We start from the raw sequence: 16,566 nt of genomic DNA, 5'->3' as shown, positions 1-16,566 counted from the left end.
TTTTCATGCTTTCCAACAGTATATATGCAAGTCTATTTTCATTTTCAGATTTAATGATATTGAATTTGAAGAAGGCAATGGTATCCCTACTCTGCCATTTCTGGAATCTTGTTATGCAATAGTTCCAGTGTTAGGTAAGAAATTGCACCTTCATTTCTGTAATATTCTTGTAGGTGATTATTTTTAAGCTAACACTGCATGTTCTTTCATGGAGGTACTTGGGGACCGTTGCAAGCAAACCATTCTAACCTTCCCTTAATTTTAAATTTATTTTCTGTTGCCAGCAAATACATTTTTATCTCATAATTGTGCTAATAATATTTTATGTGGATGATTAACCTTTTTTGATTTGTCTTTTTTTTTGCAAAAAAATAGTTTTGATGTTCTATACCAGATCACAATTTAGTTCCCCCACCAAATTCCTGCAAGTTATGATACAAGTGCACGGATACACTGAAATGTGCAGCTAACATTGGATTTCTCTGGTGGAAAAGTACTCGATGCACTTAATTTTTTTTTAAACAAATTTTCATTCGACAAATTTTAATTGAGGAATTCTATTTTATACATGTCAGTAAAAGTAGCATTTGGCTATTGGATTTGTTTCAGAAATTAATTTGATCTTTTACTTAATTTTAAGAAATGTTCAGTATTTGAATGTTAAGCTACAGCTGCTGCATGCACTTGAAAGCAAGTTTAGTTTTATTGTTTTAAATACTAAGTTCTACAGAAAACTGTGAATAAAAACTGTTATAGTTGATGATTGATACTTACAGTGGTTCTATTGATGTGAAAGGAAGTGCTGAATTGGCTCATTAGAATGTTCCCATCAAAACTATTACATTTTAAGGAATCAATAAGTGATTTGGTGGAAACTTTTGAGATCTGTACAAACATATTTGACATTTTAAATTTGGCACCAAAGCAAGAAGACTTGGTGTGCAGAATTATATTAGGGAATTCTTAAAAGCAGTGCATATGAGGTACACAAAACGAAGACCTTGGCTGGAATTTTCCTGCTGTCGGGCGTGTGGGTTTGGGGGCGGGTCGGCAGTAAAAATTGCTGAAATTGCGAGTGCATTGGGAACCTGCCATCATCCCGTCGCCTTGCTCATTTAACTCATGCGCGCTTCCTAGCGCGCCACAGACCCGAACGGCAGAGGCGAGCGACCTAATTGAAGTCATTAAATGGTTGTTGTGAGACCCCTAACAGGGTTTTTAACCAGAGATTTTGATTTTTACTGGATAACCATGGGAATCACGCAGCTCGGGAATCTTGTCTGTCAACGTGAGATGGAAGCTCAGTGGCCATTGTGCGAGGCCATTAATGGAGAGCATGGAGATCCACATTATTACTCCCACATTACACCTCATTACTTGCCTAAGGGAAAGGCTCTTGATGACTCAATTTTTTGCACAGATTTGGGTGTCTAGAGTTTTCAGGTCTTTTCTGCAACTTCGGAAGGTGCTTTCACCACATTGCTACTCAGTATCACAACATTGACAGATTGGTCCTCTGATCTTTACTTGACCTGCCATCTATTACATCAGCATAGGTGCCGTTTATACTGTCTCACCTTGGTCCTCAGAATCAGACCAAGATGAGCCCCAGCACCAGCAGCAGCAACAACACCACCAACCTTCTCCTCAATGACCTGATGCTCCACAGGACAGAGGGCATCAGCGCAGGGCTGCACCATGCTGGAGGTGATGCGCCCAACACAGGGTATACAGGCAGAGGATGAGCTTCCTCAACATGACTGAGCAGCAGTGCCAAAGGAGGCTCAGGCTATTGCGCCAGGTCATTGCAGACATTTGTAGCTTGCTGGAGCAAGAGCTGCAGCCCAAAGGACCTGGTGGACATGCCTTACCAGTGACTGTCAAAGTCACCAGCACCCTCAACTTCTTTGCCTCAGGCTTTTTCCAGGGATCTGCAGCAGACATAGAAACATAGAAGATAGGAGCAGCAGTAGGCCATTCAGCCCCTCGAGCCTGTTCCGCCATTTAATGAGATCATGGCTCATCATCCAAATTCAGTACCCTGTCCCTGCTTTCTCCCCATATCCCTTGATCCCTTCAGCCTTAAGAAATATATCTAACTCCTTCTTGAATATATTTAATAAGTTGGCCTCAACTGCCTTCTGTGGTAGAGAATTCCACAGTTTCACCACTCTCTGGGTGAAGAAATTCCTCCTCATCTCTGTCCTAAATGGCTTACCCCTTATCCTTAGACTGTGACCCCTGGTTCTGGACTCCCCGCCATCGGGAACATCCTTCCTGCATCTAGTCTGTCTAGTCCTGTTAGAATTTTATAAGTTTCAATGAGAGCCCCTCTCCTTCTAAACTCTAGCGAATACAAGCCCAATCGACCCAATCTCTCTCCATACGTCATTCCTGCCATCCCAGGTATCAGTCTGGCGAATCTTCGCTGCACTCCCTCCATGGCAAGAACATCCTTCCTCAGATAAGGTGACCAAAACTGCACACAATACTAAAGGCTAAAGGTGTGGTCTCACCAAGACCCTGTACAACTGCAGCAAGACATCCTTGCTCCTGTACTCGAATCCTCTCGCTATGAAGGCCAACAAACCATTTGCCTTCTTAACCGCCTGCTGCACCTGCATGCTTACCTTCAGCGACTGGTGCACAAGGTGTAGGGGTTTTGGTGTACGCAGTCAGCTTGCCCCTGACTGTTTTTGAGCGGTTCGAATCGCTCCCACACCCCTGTGGTTCTAGACTCTGGACTTAGGTACAGGCTGCGATACAAATTGGAGTAGACAACTGGTTTGATGCAAGAAAACTGTATTTTATTAAAGGCACAATAAAATTACAACACTGAAAATTACTGGAATAGTTACAGGCATATAAAATACACACTTAATTAAGAATGGGGAACACACGGCACATCGAGGGAAAAATCAGATGATTAATCCCCCTACCCTTGTCCCACCCCCAATATCTAACTAAATTGTGCTATAAGGGGCCAGGGACTATGCTCACCAATAAGGGTTTCTTGACAGGTCGAATCCTGTCGATTAAGCCGGTTGCGGTTTTGGGGTTCGCTCTTTGTGTCCTTTGGGGCCTGCCGTCGCCACGTGGTCCCAGGGCGCAGTGGTGGATTCGTCTGAGTAAAATACCCTCTTCTCCGTTAGAGATAGGGAGTAAAGTCTTTGCTGGGTACTTTATTGTGGTGTATGTGCCTTTAAGAGCAATTATGGTGTATGTGCCTTTGAGCCCCAGGTGTGCGTAATGCCGGTAATTGCCACTTGGGCTATATAAGCCTGTGTATTGTGTATATCCTTTAGAAACCCCCCCAGACTTGCTTAGTAAATACCTATGAACCAACTCCTGTCTTCAGTGTCTTTATCTACACACGGACACTACAGTGGCGACGAAGTGGAAACGGACTTACCTGCAATTCGGCAGCACCTCAAGGACATCGATTCCTCCAGCGTCCAGAAGACTCAAGGAAGTAAGAGAAACTGTGGTTTCACCAGCTGGCCAAGCTGGTGACAGGTTCTGCGCTAATCCTTCCTGGGCGTCAGGCTGGAGCTCCAGCGGTGGGCTCTACAGCTGAGACAGGCAGCGAAATCGGAGGCAAGCAATAACGGACTGGGAGGGTGCACTCGAGAGACGGCTGGCGCAGCAAGCAGGTCAGCGTTTAGACCTCCGTCGGGAACGAGTCTCCAACAGTGAATAAACGGAAACCACATTAAAACAGCGTTGTTATCGGTAGCAGCGGCGGGAAAGCGCGGGAAGCGCCATATCGTTGCTACAGAGAGAAAAAAAAAAGCGCGGGAAGCGCCATATCTTTTCTGAAATGCCTAAATCTGGTAATATTGAGGCTTTTGATGGCGAAATAGAAGATTGGACCACATACGTGGAATGAGTAGAGGTTTATTGCACTGCAAATGGAATAACAGATGAAAAAAAAGCTTCAGTACTTCTGAACTTAATGGGCGCGAAGACATACGGGCTGTTACGAAATTTAATCACTCCAGCCAAACCAAAGGACAAGACTTTTAAAGAAATTGTTGATACCCTGCAGGAGCATTTAAACCCAACACCGCTGCTGATAGCGGAACGATTCAAGTTCTTCAAGAGAAATCAACACAAGAATGAAAGTAACGCTGATTACCTAACCGAATTAAGAAAGCTATCAAAGTACTGCCAATTCAGAGCAGGACTATCGGATTATCTTCGAGACAAATTTGTTTGCGGTCTCTTAAGTGAAGGAACACAAAAAAGACTGCTTTCTGAAAAAGATTTAACATTGGACAAAGCTTTCAGTATGGCTGTATCATACGAAGCAGCAGCAAAAGGAGCTGCAGAGATACAACAAGAGACACAGGACTTCGGCACCCATAAAATGACACAGGAGTTCGGAAGATGTTATCGCTGCGGCAGATCCACCCATAACCAGAGGGACTGCTGGTTCAAGGGCAAAGCATGCAGGCAATGTGGTAAGATTGGACACATTGCACGGGTATGCCAATCTGAACAAAATAAATCCACTGACAGAAAACAAAAAATCAATAAAGAAAAGTACAGGAAGGTACAAATGGTGACGGACAATAGCTCCGAAGACCAGAATAGCGATAGCGACTCCGGAAACAAGAGACTAAGCTGTCTCAAATTACATAATGTACTTGCCAAAGAGGATTACCAAACCATTTGGGTTACCCTCACAATAGCAGGGTCCCCAGTTAAAATGGAGCTAGATACAGGATCAGCTCTAACCGTAATAAATCGACGAGATTACGAGAGGCTATTTTCGCATATACCTCTAAAAGACACATCCATTATCTTAAAAACATATACGGGGCAGAAAGTCTACCCCAAAGGAAAAATAAGGGTGCCTGTGGTATACAACGGCAAAGAAATACAAAAGTTGTATTTATACATTCTACAAGATGGTGGTCCACCGTTGTTGGGACGTGAATGGATAAGGAAGATACGTTTAGACTGGCACTCCATTCAGGCACTGACGGTGACCAGTAAGGAAAAAAACAATGATGACATCATACCTGAACGATTAAAAGGCATCTTGGCCAACGCCAAAGAAGTGTTTCAAGAGAAACTAGGAACCTTGAAAGGCATCACCGCCTCAATAAAAGTGGAAGATACAGCAATTCCAAAATTTTTTAAGGCAAGACCGGTGCCATACGCAATGCGTCCGGCAGTCGAGGCAGAGCTGAAGAATTTGGAAAAGGCAGGCGTATTATCCAAAATAGATTGGAGCGAATGGGCAACACCCATCATTCCAGTCATGAAAAAAACATTGAAAAATAACTCTGAGGAACAGAAAAAAATTCGCATCTGTGGGGACTTTAAGGTGACTGTAAACCCGGTCCTTCACACGGTACAGTATCCTCTTCCGAGGATAGAAGATATTTTCGCCTCACTATCCGGAGGGAAACGTTTCACAAAAATTGACTTGGCACAGGCATATCTACAAATGGAGGTTGAGGAGACTTCTAAAAAGTATCTCACAATAAACACACACAAAGGCCTGTACCAGTACAATCGACTGGTTTTTGGAATAGCATCAGCTCCAGCTATCTGGCAAAGAGCTATGGAGCAAGTCCTGCAAGGGATTCCGGGGACTCCATGCTACCTAGACGACATCCTTATAACAGGAGAAAACGACAACGAGCACCTTGCCAATTTGGAGCAGGTGCTCACTAGGCTGAAAGAACGGGGCCTACGAGCAAATCGCCCCAAGTGCGAATTTTTCCAAAATCAGACATCATATTGTGGCCACATAATTAATAAGGAAGGGTTGCATAAGTCACCTGAAAAAATTGAAGCAGTTATAAAAGCCCCAGCACCTGAAAATGTTTCACAATTAAGGTCATTCCTGGGATTAATAAATTACTATCATAAATTTTTACCGAACTTATCAACTATTCTACACCCTCTTAATGATCTTCTACAGACAGGAGTGATTTGGAAATGGAACGAAGACTGTAAACGTGCCTTCCATAAATGTAAAGACTTAATCACATCCGAGAAAATTTTGGCTCATTACAACCCATCACTACCAATCAGACTGGCGTGCGATGCATCCCCTTACGGCATAGGAGCGGTATTGTCCCATAGATTCCCTGATGGCTCGGAACGGCCGATAGCTTTTGCGTCACGCTCATTGAACTCAGCTGAGCGTAACTATGCCCAAATAGACAGGGAAGCACTCAGCCTGGTATGGGGAGTGAAGAAATTCAACCATTACCTACACGGACAAAAATTTACCTTGCTGACTGACCATCAACCCCTCATCTCCATATTCAACCCTAAAAAAGGTGTCCCCATTATGACGGCACAAAGACTACAGAGGTGGTCCCTTTTTCTAGGGGCACACCAATACAACATTGAATACAAAGGGTCAAAACAGCATGGGAATGCTGACGGTTTATCACGCCTACCATTGCCAACGATAGAAGAGGCACCTACAGTAGACCCAGTAGAGATATTCCACTCTACCATAGTGGAATGTCTACCGGTGACAAATTCTGCCATTGAAAGGGAGACAAGAAATGACCCTACTCTCTCACGGGTCTATGATTTAACAGTGAAGGGATGGCCAGCACATGGCGAACCACTGTTGCCAGCATTCTCGCAAAGAAGAGAACAGCTGTCAGTGTGCCGAGGAACCTTGATGTGTGGATCCAGAGTGGTGATTCCACCCAAACTCCAGGATAAAGTGCTAAAGGAGCTTCACGAGGGGCATCTGGGTGGAGTGAAAATGAAGAACCTAGCTAGGGCGTTTGTATGGTGGCCAGGTATCGATGGAGACATCGAAGACATGACCAAGAGCTGCCTAGGATGCCAGAAGGTCCAAAATGCTCTGCCACAGGCCCCTCTACATCCATGGGAGTGGCCCTCATCTCCCTGGCAAAGGGTGCACATCGACTTTGCTGGTCCATTTATGGACTCAATGTTCTTAATCGCAGTTGATGCACACTCCAAGTGGCCGGAGGTAATAAAGATGTCCTCCACCACCACGGAAAAAACCATCACAGTATTAAGGACCATATTTGCCAGGAATGGGCTGCCGGAGCAGATATGTTCTGATAATGGACCGCAATTTGTGTCCGAAGAATTCAGAAAGTTCTTAAAGAACAATGGGGTAAAGCACTACACGTCCGCCCCATACCATCCCGCCACCAATGGATTGGCTGAAAGGTTTGTCCAGACCTTCAAGAAGGCCATCAAGGCCATGAGTAATGAAGACATAAAACTTCAGCACAAGGTGGATAACTTCTTATTTGCATATAGGAATGCAACGCATATGGTTACTAACCAAACTCCCGCCATGATGTTCTACAATAGAAACCTAAGATGCCGGCTGGATTTGGTCAAGCCCAACATCCGAAGGGACGTGGAGAACCGGCAGTTTCAGGGCATGAATGAAAGGCCAACTAGGGCCTTCCAGATAGGCCAACCGGTTTTGGCCCGGGACTACCGTACCGAGAAATGGCAGCCTGGAACTATCTGCACACGATTAGGACCACTGATGTATACCGTGGACATCGGAGACAGCATAATAAGGCGCCATGCTGACCAAATCATCAAGTCATCCGAAAAGGGACAACATACACCACCACTCTATACATCTAACGATGAAGTAGAGATACCCATATCTACCTCCGATCCGGTGATACTGGAGCCCGATGAACCCGACACTGGCCTTCAAGCCGAATCGGCCTTGCCAGAAGAACCTACTACACCACCAGAAACTACTACACCCCCGAGGCGTTATCCGGACCGAGTCAGGAATCCTCCTGAGAGACTAACTTATAATTAATTAATACAGCAATGTATATTATTTTGCATATAACATGTAATTAATAATTACTTAAAATATGATGTACTAGTTAGCTAGAAGGGGAGGAATTATGGTGTATGTGCCTTTAAGAGCCCCAGGTGTGCGTAATGCCGGTAATTGCCACTTGGGCTATATAAGCCTGTGTATTGTGTATATCCTTTAGAACCCCCCCCCCCCCCCCCCCCCCCCAGGCTTGCTTAGTAAATACCTATGAACCAACTCCTGTCTTCAGTGTCTTTATCTACACACGGACACTACATTTATCTTGTAGAGTGGAAAACTTCGGGTTTTGTTCTTCCGGTGGTGGTCTGGTCGTCGAGGTTTTGTTGCGGTTGGGGTTCGGTTGGCGGTCTTCGGTGTCGGCTCGGTCACGGTGGTCTAGATCGTTACCTGTGCAGTGGTAATGATCTGAAGGTATGGTTTACCCGGCCCTTTGTTACCGCGGTGGTCGTTCCTCGTGTATGGTTGCGGCCTAGTCGTCTTCGGTCGAGCCTGCCCCACCGTGCCTCCTCGCCACGATGTTCCGTGCTGCTTCTTTGCGTTTCGAGTAACCTGGACCTGAGCGTGTGCCTGCTTGTCCCCAACGCTTCACTACACTGCCCTTCTCTGCTTGCTCGTCTCCGTAGCAGTTCATCCTCACTTTTGCCTGCTTGTCTGCCTACCGGTGGCCCTACAATTATACTCTTTTGGAGGTTGTTATCTGCACGCCAAATCAGGGCTACTTCTTTGTCTAATTTTGGCGGGCTCGTCTAAGGTGATTATAGTTGTTCACCTTACATATAGTCGTTCACCTTACATAAGAACATAAGAAATAGGAGCAGGAGTAGGCCAATCGGCCCCTCGAGCCTGCTCCGCCATTCAATAAGATCATGGCTGATCTGATCCTAACCGCCAATCCACTATCACAGAACCATCTCCTGAATCTAACAGAATTAGACACACGAAATAGGAGCAGGATCAGGCTACACGGCCCCAGGGCCCGCTCCGCTACCCACAGGGCCATGACCGATCCGAACCTAGACTCGTGTCCAAATTCCTGCCCGCTCCCTGTAACCCTTAATTCCCTTTACTTCTAGGAAACTGTCTATTTCTGTTTTAAATTTATGTAATGATGTAGCTTCTACAGCTTTTTGGGGCAGCATATTCCATGGACCTACCACCCTGAGTGAAGTAGTTCCTCCTCATCTCAGTTTTGAAAGAGCAGCCCCTTATTCTAAGACTATGCCCCCTAGTTCTCGTTTCACCCATCATCGGGAACATCTTCCCCGCATCCACCCGATCCAACCCCTTCACAATCTTATATGTTTCAATAAGATCGCCTCTCATTCTTCTGAACTCCAATGAGTAGAGCCCCAATCTACTCAACCTCTCCTCATATGTCCATCCCCTCATCCCTGGGATTAACCGAGTGAACCTTCTTTGTACTGACTCGAGAGCAAGTATGTCCTTTCTTAAGTATGGACACCAAAACTGTACGCAGTATTCCAGGTGCGGTCTCACCAATACCTTGTACAACTGAAGCAATACCTCCCTATTTTTATATTCTATCCCCCTGCTTTTTGGGTGGTTGCCCCGTTGCTAAATGGTCTTTAATGTCTCGGTGTTTGTTATGCATAATGTGAATCGGTATCTTCCTGGCTTGGTAGCCAGTTTAAACTGTAAGCGATTATTTATGCAAAGGTTTGATGGGTTCAAGATTAAGTCTTTCGTGAGTTGATTTGTTTCAAAATGAAGAATGCATATTCTGTATTATCTAGTTGTCTGGCTTCAAAAATAACAAGTCTCCCACAGGCCCAGGCATGTCAGGTTTTTCAAAGCCCTTTTGAACTTGACCTGTTTTGCAGGGTCCTGCTTTCAATCTTGCATGTTTCTGCCACAAGGTCCAGAAGCCATTTCCTTTAGGGTACCCTTATTAATAACTTGTCCTTCAGGGTCCCTTTTTTAATAACTTTGGGGAATGTGTGAATTTTGAGAGCCCTACACTCCCTCCTGTTGATACTAAAACTCGCTTTAAGTATCATACTTACAAAGTTGAGCAAAATTCCCGACCCTCCATAGCCAACCTTCCCTGTAATTACCTATCTAACATCCCATGACACACACATTTCCCATTCTCTAAAAATGTAGTGTACATAAGCATACATAGGCAGAATACAGTTATTTACATACATCCAAGCATGGAGGGGTTCCAACACCCCTGCACCACTTGGTACACACACATCTTTATTAAAAATAACACATCAAAATCTTTATTAAAAATAACAAAAACACAAAAAAACAACAATCTTTATTCAGAAATATAAAATAAAAAGATTCAAACAGGTGTATCTCCCTCCACCTTAACATAATGCTCCTTCCAAGTCCTTTGGTTTCAGAATTCTAGTATTTGGCCTTTTCCCTTGCACTGAGTGCACACTAGGTACAATACTATTCCCAGCTGGCAAACCACGAGGATGTGGGAAGCCATTCTAATTCATGAAAGGACCTCTATATTTTCAAAGATGTCCCACCAGGGTGGAACTACAATATTCAATATCTTGGCCCCTATCTCTACTGTCTTCTGCTCCAACGTGTAGAAATGTTTTTGTGAGATGACTACTGCTTTTAGTAACTTGGTAAGATGTTCTGGTAGAGGGGGGATTTCGTAGCCGAAATGTGCTACATATATTTGCAGGTTGGTAAAATTCACTTTTACAGTGAGGTGAACAGTAGAGGGTTCAGGAATGGGGCCAATTCATTCCTGGGCCACTTGAGCTTCTGCCTCGGGTTTAAAGCAGAAACTGCTGTCACTTACCAGACACCAGCTATGCTGTCCATGCTGGTAGTGGGGCGCACCTGTGGTGACACAATGGCCTAGAAATTCAGTTGTTAGCGCCAGCCGTTAGCGCCTTAGGAGGAGGAGAAGTGGAGTGCTAAGCGGCTAGCGCCCGGGCGCGGCGCGATCTGCGCCTCTCGCGAACTTCACTCAAGATTTAGCGGCGGCACTAAACCGCAGCGCCCGCTCAGCTGCGCGCGCAGATCCTGACGTCATTTCATGGTGCAACGCCCTTGGTGCGCCCCGAACCGGAACTTCAGTGGCGCCGCCCTTCTGTGCGGCTGGCGCCCCCAGCGACTGGTAGAGGGGAATGGTTCCCAGTCGCTGCGGGGGGTGCTATTTAAAGGGGACTCCTCCTGCATTATAAGTGGTAGCCATTTTGTGGCAATCCTTCTTTGTGAGAGACGGATATTTGGAGAGAGACAAAGGGAGAGAGCTTTCTGGTTTGACTCGGCGCTCGCACAGGTACTTCTGGCTTCAGGCCAGAGCTTTGCACTTGGATTTAACTTTCAGTGCCATAGCCTTGAGTTGCCACATATAATGGGGGCTGCAATGGGTGGAAACGTTGGCTTACTGCATTGCATTCAAAGGGCTCAGACGCCGTGAGAGAGTGCCAGTCATGGCCAGACGGAGAAGGGCCAACAGGCGTCGGCACAGGAGGCCTTACCCACCCAAGGTATACCGCCAGCAGTTCTCATATCTGAACATGTCTGAGGAGCAGTGTGTTCGGAGGCTGCGATTCAGAAGGGAGGTGGTCACCGAGATCTGCCACCTGCTTTGCAGAGATCTGCAGCCACGGCTGAGGAGCAGGACATCTCTGTCGGTGGCAGTGACGGTGGCTCTCAACTTCTATGCCACCGACTCCTTCCAATCTGCTACTGGGGACATTTCCAACATCTCCCAGTTCGCGGTACATTGCTGCATCCGTCAGGTGACCAATGCCCTTTTCAGAAGGAGACGTCAGTACATCTCCTTCCTCATGACCCTGGACAAGCAGGAAGAACGTGCAATGGGATTTGGAGGAATAGCGGGCTTCCCCATGGTCCAGGGCGCCATTGACTGCACGCATGTGGCTTTGCAGGCACCTCTACAGAATGCCGAGGATTACCGCAACCGGAAGGGCTACCGTTCGCTCAACGTCCAGTTGGTGTGTGACCACAGGCAGCTCATACTAGCTGTCAATGCCCGCTTTCCTGGCAGCAGCCACAATGCCTTCATCCTGTGGCAGACATTTTTGAAGCCCAGGCTCACCCATGAGGATGGCTTCTCGAGGACAAAGGCTATCCTTTGTGCACCTGGTTGATGACCCCGCTCCGTGCGCCCAGCACCCCTGCTGAAGAGCGATACAATGACACCCATCAAGCTACCAGGAACATCATTGGCATGCTCAAGCAATGGTTCCGCTGTCTGGATCGTTCCGGAGGAGCCCTACAGTACTCGCCTGAGCGAGTCTCCCATTTTGTTGTAGTGTGCTGCATGCTGCACAACCTGGCTATCCTCAGGACTCGGCCACTGCCAGCAGACATTGGAGGACCACCAGAGGAGGAGGAGGAGGAAGCGGAGCACCAAGACGGGAGGGAGGCACAAAGTGCAAGGGCCGTCCGTTGGCAGCTTATTGCAACTCGGTTCTAGGCCCCCTCTCGGAATGGCTTGTGCCAATGAAAGGACATGAATGGAGCCGCTCTGCAAGCCCTCAGCTGGTCAAGGCAACAAATAGTTCAAAGTGCAAACATGGACAATGTGCAAACTCTGTGCCCTTCCCGCATGACAAACTAATTCAGATAAACCCCCCAAAAAACAGTCAGAGACATAACTGGCTCAACCTTCAGAAAATGAAAAAAACAGTTAAACAAAAATGACCATGATCCTCGGCCTTCATATAAAAAACAAACACAACAGTCTCGGCCTTCATATATAAAGAAACCTTCTTGGCCTTCATATATAAAAAAACATTTGGCCACACCACCTACTTTTTCCCCTGCAAGGGTGATCCGCCTCGCTTCCGCGAGTGGCCCCTTCCCGCCCTGCAGCTCCTCCTCAATGGGACCCCAGTGGCTGCAGCAAGGCTGGGGGAAGGCTGCTGAGGGCCAGATGGTGAGACGGCAGATGCCCTTGGGGGACGGCCTGGACCAGCTCTGGGCCTGGAGGGCCCGGCTGCTGACTGCTCCAACTCTGCTTGGGCGGCAGCAGTCTGTCCTACGGGTGGTGGCAGCTGCAGTGGAGGAGTGACAGTGTTTGCTCGAATTCTTTGAGGACGTAACATACAGGGTGGATAAAGGGGAACCAGTGGATGTAGTGTATTTGGACTTCCAAAAGGCATTTGACAAGGTTCCACACAAAAGATTACTGATCAAGATAAAAAATCACGGGATTGGGGGTAATATACTGGCATAGGTGGAAGATTGGCTATCTAACAGAAAACAAAGAGTTGGGATAAATGGTTCGTTCTCGGGCTGTTAATCAGTAACCAGTGGTGTTCCGCAGGGGTCAGTGCTGGGACCCCAACTCTTTACAATCTATATTAACGATTTGGAGGAAGGGACTGAGTGCAACATATCCAAGTTTGCCGACGATACAAAGATGGGAGGGAAAGCAGTGAGTGAGGAGGACATAAAAAACCTGCAAAAGGACATAGACAGGCTAAGTGAGTGGGCAGAGATTTGGCAGATGCAATATAATGTTGGAAAGTGTGAGTTTATGCACTTTGGCAGAAAAAAATCAAAGAGCAAGTTATTATCTAAATGGAGAGAAACTGCAAAGTGCTACAGTACAAAAGGATCTGGGGTCCTGGTGCATGAAACACAAAAAGTTAGTATGCAGGTGCAGCGGGTGATCAGGAAGGCCAATGGAATCTTGGCTTTTATTGCAAGGGGGATGGAGTATAAAAACAGGGAAGTCTTGCTGCAGTTATACAGGGTATTGGTGAGGCCACACCTGGAATCCTGCGTGCAGTTTTGGTTTCCATATTTAAGAAAAGATATACTTGCTCTCGAGGCGGTTCAGAGAAGGTTCACTCGGTTGATTCCGGAGATGAGGGGGTTGACGTATGAGGAAAGGTTGAGTCGGTTGGGACTCTACTCATTGGAGTTCAGAAGAATGAGAGGCGATCTTATCGAAACATATAAGATTGTGAGGGGGCTTGATCGGGTGGATGCGGTGAGGATGTTTCCACTGATGGGTGAGACTAGAACTAGGGGGCATAATCTTAGAATAAGGGGCTGCCCTATCAAAACTGAGATGAGGAGAAACTTCTTCACTCAGAGGGTAGTAAATCTATGGAATTTGCTACCCCAGAGAGCTGTGGAAGCTGCAACATTAAATAAATTTAAAACGGAGATAGACAGTTTCCTAGCAGATAAGGGAATTAGGGGTTACGGGAAGAGGGCAGGGAAGTGGACGTGAGTCTAGATTCGGATCAGCCATGATCCTGTTGAATGGCGAAGCAGCCCCGAGGGGACTTATGGCCTACTCCTGCTCCTACTTCTTATGTTCTTATGGCTGCAGGAATGCTGCCAACCTGACAGAGCACAGGCACTCCCTGGTCGGCTGATACACTGGCACTCGCACGGCCCAGCACTGCAGCATGCGCAGCAATCTGCTGAAGCACAGGCTGCTGTGGCGCGGCGAGGGCCCCGGCGATGCCTGGCCGATCCAGCGAGGGTGGCAGCAGTTAGTGCCCGTGTGGCCCTGATCTGTGTCTGCATCAGACCAGCCAGTGAATGCACGGTACGACTGAGTACTTGGCTGGAAGCCGCCTGTGCTGCCGCGAAGTCCTGCAGACTCCTTGCCTGTGCTGCACTGAATTCTTGCAGACTCCTGGCCTGTGCTGCCCCGAATTCCTGAGCACTCCTTGCCAGTGACTCTATGGAGTCAGGCATCCTTGCCACTGCAGCCATGAGCTCAGTGTGCCTGCGCTCAGCCTGGGCGCCCATTTCACCAAGGAGCCGCACCTCCTCTGCGCTCACCGTAGCAGGAGTGGAGGCCGCACTCACCCTCCGGGGAGAAGGCCACCGAGCTTCCCCACCCCTCCCGCGTTGCTGCAGCCCACTGGGCCCCGGAGCTTCACTCTCCTCGGACCCTTCCCCCCCCCTGCTCCCTTCCAGGGAAGACGTGTCCCCATCATGACCATGGGCTGCCTCGGCTGAGGGTGGCACTGATGGGCCAGCTTCCTCTTCCTCCTCCTCGAATTCAGAATCACTGACAGTGGCAGCTTGAGGGCCCGCCTCCTCACCTGGCGATTCAGCATTTGAAAGCAGGGAGGCACAAGAGTTGCTTTAGAGTGAGGACAGGGCGGCAGCGAGGGAGGCATGAGTGCTGCTATGCACTGCATTGGTTTGATAGTGGCAAAGGATGCTGGTGTGAGGCACAAGTGGAAAGAGCGGTCAAAAAGGTTATGACCTTACCATTGCTGTCCAGAACAGGGTCGGCATCTCCACTGGCGACAGGGCCAATCAGCCGGCCTGCCATAATGCGCTCCACACACTGCTCCAGGTCGCTGAGCTCTTTGAGGTCAGGACGGCACCCCCGGTCCGTCGCTGCTGCCTGCGATTGTGGGCCAGCTTGCCCTGCAAGAGAAAGGACGGCCTCTAAGTACAGTGTCAAGCCCTGATCTTGCCTGCACTGCCCCCCATGGTGGAATAGCCCTGACAGTGTCAAGCCCTGATCTTGCCTGCACTGCCTCCCATGGTGGAATAGCCCTGACAGTGTGTAAAGTGCTGAATGTGCAAGTGATTTTCATGAGAGTCCCGTAGTTGTTGGATGAGGGCTGGGCATTGGGGCTTTCAGGTCCCTTTGGCCATAAAGTGAGGTGCACATGCAGGGATGAGGAGGATACTGGAAAGGGCACTCACCCTGATAACCCGAGTGAGGTCATTGAACTTTTTTCTGCATTGCACAGGAGTCCTGGCAACCATGCTGTTGGAGGTCACCCTGTTTGCCACCTCCCTCCAGGCTTTTCTATACTCGCTGGGCAGCGGCCTCCTGCCACTATCGGGGACGAGGACAAGTCGCCTGCGCTCCACTGTGCCAACCAGTAGCTTCAGGGCACCCTCGCTGAAGTGCTGCGCTCGCTCCCTAGCCTTCTCCATAGTCGTGGGCGTTGACCTGTTGAAGCAACTATGTTCAGGCCTTGATTCAGGGCTGCAGTGTGCAGGGCGTGGCAGCCAAACAAGTCCACCCTCCCCCTTTAAGAGCTGACCGGCGCCAGCGTGTCTGCCTTCAATCAGCAACTTGCCGCACCTGCGCTGCACCCGCCCTCGGTGTTAGCGCCTTGGCACGCTGGTTTAGCTCCTTATGATAGTCTTGCATCGCCTGCTTTAGCGCAGCAGCAACCTCTTGGGGCGATGCAACTGAATATCGGCAAAGGTGGCGCTAAGTTGCGCCGGGCGCTAAATTTAGCGAACGCCTGGCTGTAGTGCCCCAAACGTGGCTATACTGAATTTCTAGGCCAATATGTCCCACCTCCTATATATGCTACCTGTGGGGGAACATGGTCTTGTGCCATTACCTCCATGGTACAGTTTATAGGTTTTGCGCCAGCAGCTTTAAACCTGCACTGTGGTTTTGAATAGGCGTTCAAGTGCTGGGGACATAGTATTATGTGTGCTCCCCGGCTCCGGCACCCCTAGAGGTCAGTACCTGTTATTGCGTGCTCCCACTTTGAGATAAGGTGGGACCACTGTGAAACGGATGTGTGCACCCCCTTGAATGACTCCAATGTTCTCTACCCTGTATACCGGTGCAGGTCGGGCTGTCCCCCCCATGACCGGCATCCTCACTACTATCCCCATGATAGTGTGGTTAGAGCGCCCACAATCTACTGGGACAGGGTAGGCCTCAGAAGCCCAGTGGAGGGCTGCGAGGTGCTTGTTGCTGATCCAGGAGGGGACTAAACCCTGTTTTAAATCCTCCAGGTTACTGCGGC

The 16,566-nt window shown here is 48.1% G+C and overlaps 1 protein-coding gene across 1 annotated transcript in view; it reads left to right on the top strand.

The window, feature by feature from the left end:
• Positions 1 to 16,566, top strand: part of plekha8 (pleckstrin homology domain containing A8) — a 116,935-nt gene that overhangs the window by 62,898 nt on the left and 37,471 nt on the right. The window contains exon 9 of the mRNA XM_085988588.1: positions 49 to 134. Coding sequence (XP_085844714.1) covers positions 49 to 134 — 86 coding nt within the window. The remainder of the gene's footprint in view (positions 1 to 48; positions 135 to 16,566) is intronic.

The sequence above is a fragment of the Somniosus microcephalus genome, chromosome 5 (genome assembly GCF_052327205.1).
Source record: "Somniosus microcephalus isolate GS21.2 chromosome 5, FLI_Smic_1.0, whole genome shotgun sequence".
In the NCBI taxonomy this organism is placed as follows: domain Eukaryota; kingdom Metazoa; phylum Chordata; class Chondrichthyes; order Squaliformes; family Somniosidae; genus Somniosus; species Somniosus microcephalus.
The sequence above is the reverse complement of the archived record's forward strand: the minus strand, read 5'-3'. Positions and strand labels throughout refer to the sequence as shown.